Source organism: Anomaloglossus baeobatrachus, unplaced genomic scaffold, assembly GCF_048569485.1.
Source record: "Anomaloglossus baeobatrachus isolate aAnoBae1 unplaced genomic scaffold, aAnoBae1.hap1 Scaffold_4623, whole genome shotgun sequence".
NCBI classification, from domain to species: Eukaryota; Metazoa; Chordata; class Amphibia; order Anura; family Aromobatidae; genus Anomaloglossus; species Anomaloglossus baeobatrachus.
Window position 1 is genome coordinate 21,592 of NW_027443965.1, and position 8,612 is coordinate 30,203.

Here is an 8,612-nt window from a genome sequence, read left to right on the forward strand (position 1 = left end):
ACACCAGAGCAAGGCCCGGACCACCCCTCACCATAACACACCAGAGCCCAGAGCAAGGCCCGGACCACCCCTCACCATAACACACCAGAGTAAGGCCCGGACCTCCCCTCACCATAACACACCAGAGCCCAGAGCAAGGCCCGGACCACCCCTCACCATAACACACCAGAGCCCAGAGCAAGGCCCGGACCACCCCTCACCATAACACACCAGAGTAAGGCCCAGACCTCCCCTCACCATAAACACACCAGAGTAAGGCCCGGACCTCCCCTCACCATAATACACCAGAGTAAGGCCCGGACCACCCCCTCACCATAACACACGAGAGTAAGGCCCGGACCTCCCCTCACCATAACACACCAGAGTAAGGCCCGGACCACCCCTCACCATAACACACGAGAGTAAGGCCCGGACCTCCCCTCACCATAACACACCAGAGCAAGGCCCGGACCACCCCTCACCATAACACACCAGAGTAAGGCCCGGACCACCCCTCACCATAACACACGAGAGTAAGGCCCGGACCTCCCCTCACCATAACACACCAGAGCAAGGCCCGGACCACCCCTCACCATAACACACCAGAGCAAGGCCCGGACCTCCCCTCACCATAACACACCAGAGTAAGGCCCGGACCTCCCCTCACCATAACACACCAGAGCCCAGAGCAAGGCCCGGACCTCCCCTCACCATAACATACCAGAGTAAGGCCCGGACCACCCCTCACCATAACACACCAGAGCCCAGAATAAGGCTCGGACAATCCCTCACCATAACACACCAGAGCCCAGAGTAAGGCCCGGACCTTTCCTCACCATAACACACCAGAGCAAGACCCAGACCACCCATCACAATAACACACCAGAGCCCAGAGCAAGGCCCAGACCACCCCTCATCATAACACACCAGAGTAAGGCCCGGACCACCCCTCACCATAACACACCAGAGCAAGGCCCGGACCTTCCCTCACCAGAGCAAGGCCCGGACCACCCCTCACCATAACACACCAGAGTAAGGCCCGGACCACCCCTCACCATAACACACCAGAGTAAGGCCCGGACCACCCCTCACCAGAACACACCAGAGCCCAGAGCAAGGCCCGGACCACCCCTCACCATAACACACCAGAGCAACACCCGGACCTCCCCTCACCATAACACACCAGAGCCCAGAGCAAGGCCCGGACCACCCCTCACCATAACACACCAGAGTAAGGCCCGGACCACCCCTCACCATAACACACGAGAGTAAGGCCCAGGCCTCCCCTCACCATAACACACCAGAGTAAGGCCCGGGCAACCCCTCACCATAACACACCAGAGTAAGGCCCGGACCACCCCTCACCATAACACAGCAGAGCAAGGCCCGGACCACCCCTCACCATAACACACCAGAGTAAGGCCCGGACCACCCCTCACCATAACACACCAGAGCAAGGCCCGGACCTCCCCTCACCATAACACACCAGAGCCCAGAGCAAGGCCCGGACCACCCCTCACCATAACACACCAGAGTAAGGCCCGGACCTCCCCTCACCATAACACACCAGAGCCCAGAGTAAGGCCCGGACCACCCCTCACCATAACACACCAGAGCCCAGAGCAAGGCCCGGACAATCCCTCACCATAACACACCAGAGCCCAGAGTAAGGCCCGGACAATCCCTCACCATAACACACCAGAGCCCAGAGTAAGGTCCGGACCACCCCTCATCATAACACACCAGAGCCCAGAGTAAGGTCCGGACCACCCCTCATCATAACACACCAGAGTAAGGCCCAGACCACCCTTCACCATAACACACCAGAGTAAGGCCCGGACCTCCCCTCACCATAACACACCAGAGCAAGGCCCAGACCACCCCTCACCATAACACACCAGAGTAAGGCCCGGACCTCCCCTCACCATAAACACACCAGAGTAAGGCCCGGACCTCCCCTCACCATAATACACCAGAGTAAGGCACGGACCACCCCTCACCATAACACACGAGAGTAAGGCCCGGACCTCCCCTCACCATAACACACCAGAGTAAGGCCCGGACCACCCCTCACCATAACACACGAGAGTAAGGCCTGGACCTCCCCTCACCATAACACACCAGAGCAAGGCCCGGACCACCCCTCACCATAACACACCAGAGTCCAGAGCAAGGCCCGGACCACCCCTCACCATAACACACCAGCGCCCAGAATAAGGCTCGGACAATCCCTCACCATAACACACCAGAGCCCAGAGTAAGGCCCGGACCTTTCCTCACCATAACACACCAGAGCAAGACCCAGACCACCCCTCACCATAACACACCAGAGCAAGACCCAGACCACCCCTCACCATAACACACCAGAGCAAGGCCCGGACCTCCCCTCACCATAACACACGAGAGTAAGGCCCGGACCTCCCCTCACCATAACACACCAGAGTAAGGCCCGGACCACCCCTCACCATAACACACCAGAGCAAGGCCCGGACCACCCCTCACCATAACACACCAGAGCAAGGCCCGGACCACCCCTCACCATAACACACCAGAGCAAGGCCCGGACCACCCCTCACCATAACACACCAGAGTAAGGCCCGGACCTTTTCTCACCATAACACACCAGAGCAAGGCCCGGACCACCCCTCACCATAACACACCAGAGTAAGGCCCGGACCTTTTCTCACCATAACACACCAGAGCAAGGCCCGGACCACCCCTCACCATAACACACCAGAGTCCAGAGCAAGGACCGCACCACCCCCTCACCAAATGACCCCAGGACTCACACAGGCGTCGCTCTTCATACTTGGTGAGTGGAGATAATTGGGCTTTTTCTGCATCAGAACAAGACCTGATTCCTCCAGGAGGCGCCGCTGAGTGGAGAGAAGAAATCCAGCATCAGAGAATGAGGGGCGCGAGAGAACAAGAGAGGTGATCAGAGCAGAGAGCACAGCGCAGAGACTCGGGGGGGGGGGGGGCACAGCGCAGAGACTCGGGGGGGGGCACAGCGCAGAGACTCGGGGGGGGGGGGGGGCACAGCGCAGAGACTCGGGGGGGGGGGGGGGGGCACAGCGCAGAGACTCGGGGGGGGGGGCACAGCGCAGAGACTCGGGGGGGGGGCACAGCGCAGAGACTCGGGGGGGGGGGGGGGGGCACAGCGCAGAGACTCGGGGGGGGGCACAGCGCAGAGACTCGGGGGGGGGGGTCACAGCGCAGAGACTCGGGGGGGGGGGGGGCACAGCGCAGAGACTCGGGGGGGGGGGGGCACAGCGCAGAGACTCGGGGGGGGGGGCACAGCGCAGAGACTCGGGGGGGGGGGCACAGCGCAGAGACTCCGGGGGGGAGCACAGCGCAGAGACTCCGGGGGGGGGGGGGAGCACAGCGCAGAGACTCCGGGGGGGGGGGGAGCACAGCGCAGAGACTCCGGGGGGGGGGGAGCACAGCGCAGAGACTCCGGGGGGGGGGAGCACAGCGCAGAGACTCCGGGGGGGAGGGGGGAGCACAGCGCAGAGACTCCGGGGGGGAGGGGGGAGCACAGCGCAGAGACTCCGGGGGGGAGGGGGGAGCACAGCGCAGAGACTCCGGGGGGGGGGGGAGCACAGCGCAGAGACTCCGGGGAGGGGGGGGGAGCACAGCGCAGAGACTCCGGGGGGGGGCACAGCACAGCGCAGAGACTCCGGGGGGGGGGAGCACAGCGCAGAGACTCCGGGGGGGGGGGCACGGCACAGAGGCTCCGGGGGGGGGGGCACGGCACAGAGGCTCCGGGGGGGGGGCACGGCACAGAGGCTCCGGGGGGGGGGGGGCACGGCACAGAGGCTCCGGGGGGAGGGCACAGCGCGGAGGCTCAGCGCAGAGACTCCGGGGGGGGAGCACAGCGCGGAGACTCCGGGGGGGGTGGGGGGGGTGGGAGAACAGCGCGGAGACTCCGGGGGGGTGAGGGGGGTGGGAGAACAGCGCGGAGACTCCAGGGGGGGAAGCACAGCGCGGAGACTCCGGGGGGGCACGGCACAGAGGCTCCGGGGGGGGGGGCACGGCACAGAGGCTCCGGGGGGGGGCACGGCACAGAGGCTCCGGGGGGGGGGGGGGCACGGCACAGAGGCTCCGGGGGGGGGGGGGGCACGGCACAGAGGCTCCGGGGGGGGGGGCACGGCACAGAGGCTCCGGGGGGGGGGGCACGGCACAGAGGCTCCGGGGGGGGGGGGGGGCACGGCACAGAGGCTCCGGGGGGGGGGGGCACGGCACAGAGGCTCCGGGGGGGGGGGGGGGCACGGCACAGAGGCTCCGGGGGGGGGGGGGCACGGCACAGAGGCTCCGGGGGGGGGCACGGCACAGAGGCTCCGGGGGGGGGGGGCACGGCACAGAGGCTCCGGGGGGGGGGCACGGCACAGAGGCTCCGCGGCGGGGGGGGGGGGGGGCACGGCACAGAGGCTCCGCGGGGGGGGAGCACAGCGCAGAGACTCCGCGGGGGGGGGGGGGGGAGCACAGCGCAGAGACTCCGCGGGGGGGGGGGGGGGAGCACAGCGCAGAGACTCCGCGGGGGGGGAGGGGGGGAGCACAGCGCAGAGACTCCGCGGGGGGGGAGGGGGGGAGCACAGCGCAGAGACTCCGCGGGGGGGAGGGGGGGAGCACAGCGCAGAGACTCCGCGGGGGGGAGGGGGGGGAGCACAGCGCAGAGACTCCGCGGGGGGGGGAGGGGGGGGAGCACAGCGCGGGGGGGGAGGGGGGAAGCACAGCGCAGAGACTCCAGGGGGGGGGGAAGCACAGCGCAGAGACTCCGGGGGGGGGGGGGGGGAAGCACAGCGCAGAGACTCCGGGGGGGGGGGAGGGGGAGCACAGCGCGGAGACTCCGGGGGGGGGCACAGCATGGAGGCTCCGGGGGGGGCGGGGCACAGCACGGAGGCTCCGGGGGGGCACGGCACAGAGGCGGCTCCGGGGGGGGGGGGGGGGGGGCACGGCACAGAGGAGGCTCCGGGGGGGGGGGGGGGGGGCACGGCACAGAGGCTCCGGGGAGGCGGGGGGGGGGGCGCAGCGCGGAGACTCGCCCCCCTCCTCTCCCCACAGAGAGCACACCGATCTATATACACACACTGATCTATATACACACTGCATAGACTATATATACACACACTGATCTATATACACACTGCATACACTATATATATACACACACTGATCTATATACACACTGCATACACTATATATACACACACTGATCTATATACACACTGCATACACTATATATATACACACACTGATCTATATACACACTGCATACACTATATATATACACACACTGATCTATATACACACTGCATACACTATATATATACACACACTGATCTATATACACACTGCATACACTATATATACACACACTGATCTATATACACACTGCATACACTATATATATACACACACTGATCTATATACACACTGCATACACTATATATATACACACACTGATCTATATACACACTGCATACACTATATATATACACACACTGATCTATATACACACTGCATACACTATATATATACACACACTGATCTATATACACACTGCATACACTATATATATACACACACTGATCTATATACACACTGCATACACTATATATATACACACTGATCTATATACACACTGCATACACTATTATATACACACACTGATCTATATACACACTGCATACACTATATATACACACACTGATCTATATACACACTGCATACACTATATATACACACACTGATCTATATACACACTGCATAGACTATATATACACACACTGATCTATATACACACTGCATACACTATATATATACACACACTGATCTATATACACACTGCATACACTATATATACACACACTGATCTATATACACACTGCATACACTATATATATACACACTGATCTATATACACACTGCATACACTATATATATACACACACTGATCTATATACACACTGCATACACTATATATACACACACTGATCTATATACACACTGCATACACTATATATACACACACTGATCTATATACACACTGCATACACTATATATATACACACACTGATCTATATACACACTGCATACACTATATATACACACACTGATCTATATACACACTGCATACACTATATATATACACACACTGATCTATATACACACTGCATAGACTATATATACACACACTGATCTATATACACACTGCATACACTATATATACACACACTGATCTATATACACACTGCATACACTATATATACACACACTGATCTATATACACACTGCATAGACTATATATACACACACTGATCTATATACACACTGCATACACTATATATATACACACACTGATCTATATACACACTGCATACACTATATATACACACACTGATCTATATACACACTGCATAGACTATATATACACACACTGATCTATATACACACTGCATACACTATATATATACACACACTGATCTATATACACACTGCATAGACTATATATACACACACTGATCTATATACACACTGCATACACTATATATATATACACACACTGATCTATATACACACTGCATACACTATATATATACACACACTGATCTATATACACACTGCATACACTATATATACACACACTGATCTATATACACACTGTATACACTATATATATATATTCACACTTCTCCCTCCAAGGCTTCAGAAAAATCAGAGACAAAAGAAAACTACAAATCCCAGCAGTCACGTGCTCTGCACATGCACGAGCCACTCACCTCGGTCCGCTCCACAAAACATTCCCCGCAAAAAGAGACAAAGAAGATCAGGTCCGGAGAAGAAACATTCCGCTCTAAAGCTACCCAACAGCGACCTCTAGTGGAGACATCCGTATATTACATATATACTACACTGTGCTCTGTACAGGAGGAGAGCAGCGACCTCTAGTGGTGACATCCGTATATTACATATATACTACACAGTCCTCTGTACAGGCGGAGAGCAGCGACCTCTAGTGGAGACATCCGGATATTACATATATACTACACAGTTCTCTGTACAGGCGGAGAGCAGCGACCTCTAGTGGAGACATCCGTATATTACATATATACTACACTGTGCTCTGTACAGGAGGAGAGCAGCGACCTCTAGTGGAGACATCCGGATATTACATATATACCACACAGTCCTCTGTACAGGCGGAGAGCAGCGACCTCTAGTGGAGACATCCGGATATTACATATATACTACACAGTCCTCTGTACAGGAGGAGAGCAGCGACCTCTAGTGGAGACATCCGTATATTACATATATACCACACAGTCCTCTGTACAGGCGGAGAGCAGCGACCTCTAATGGTGACATCCGTATATTACATATATACTACACAGTCCTCTGTACAGGCGGAGAGCAGCGACCTCTAGTGGAGACAGCCGTATATTACATATATACTACACTGTCCTCTGTACAGGCGGAGAGCAGCGACCTCTAGTGGAGACATCCGTATATTATATATACACTACACAGTCCTCTGTACAGGAGGAGAGCAGCGACCTCTAGTGGAGACATCCGTATATTACATATATACTACACAGTCCTCTGTACAGGTGGAGAGCAGCGACCTCTAGTGGAGACATCCGTATATTACATATATACTACACAGTCCTCTGTACAGGCGGAGAGCAGCGACCTCTAGTGGAGACATCCGTATATTACATATATACTACACAGTCCTCTGTACAGGCGGAGAGCAGCGACCTCTAATGGTGACATCCGTATATTACATATATACTACACAGTCCTCTGTACAGGCGGAGAGCAGCGACCTCTAGTGGAGACATCCGTATATTACATATATACTACACAGTCCTCTGTACAGGCGGAGAGCAGCGACCTCTAGTGGTGACATCCGTATATTACATATATACTACACAGTCCTCTGTACAGGCGGAGAGCAGCGACCTCTAGTGGAGACATCCATATATTACATATATACTACACAGTCCTCTGTACAGGAGGAGAGCAGCGACCTCTAGTGGAGACATCCGGATATTACATATATACTACACAGTCCTCTGTACAGGAGGAGAGCAGCGACCTCTAGTGGAGACAGCCGTATATTACATATATACTACACAGTCCCTCTGTACAGGCGGAGAGCAGCGACCTCTAGTGGAGACATTGTATATTACATATATACTACACAGTCCTCTGTACAGGCGGAGAGCAGCGACCTCTAGTGGAGACATCCGTATATTACATATATACTACACAGTCCTCTGTACAGGCGGAGAGCAGCGACCTCTAGTGTAGACATCCGTATATTACATATATACCACACAGTCCTCTGTACAGGCGGAGAGCAGCGACCTCTAGTGGAGACATCCGTATATATTACATATTTACTACACAGTCCTCTGTACAGGCGGAGAGCAGCGACCTCTAGTGGAGACATCCGTATATTACATATATACTACACAGTCCTCTGTACAGGAGGAGAGCAGCGACCTCTAGTGGAGACATCCGTATATTACATATATACTACACATTCTCTGTACAGGCGGAGAGCAGCGACCTCTAGTGGAGACATCCGTATATTACATATATACTACACATTCTCTGTACAGGCG

At 56.0% G+C, this 8,612-nt stretch overlaps 1 protein-coding gene across 1 annotated transcript in view; it reads right to left on the reverse strand.

The window, feature by feature from the left end:
• Positions 1-6,780, reverse strand: part of LOC142280723 (uncharacterized) — a gene marked incomplete at its 3' end in the record, with an annotated part of 28,233 nt that extends 21,453 nt beyond the window's left edge. The window contains exons 1-2 of the mRNA XM_075332774.1: positions 6,762-6,780; positions 2,769-2,855 (exon numbers count right to left, since the gene is read on the reverse strand). Of these exons, the coding sequence (XP_075188889.1) occupies positions 2,769-2,822 (54 nt within the window). The remainder of the gene's footprint in view (positions 1-2,768; positions 2,856-6,761) is intronic.
• Positions 6,781-8,612: the final 1,832 nt, after the last annotated feature.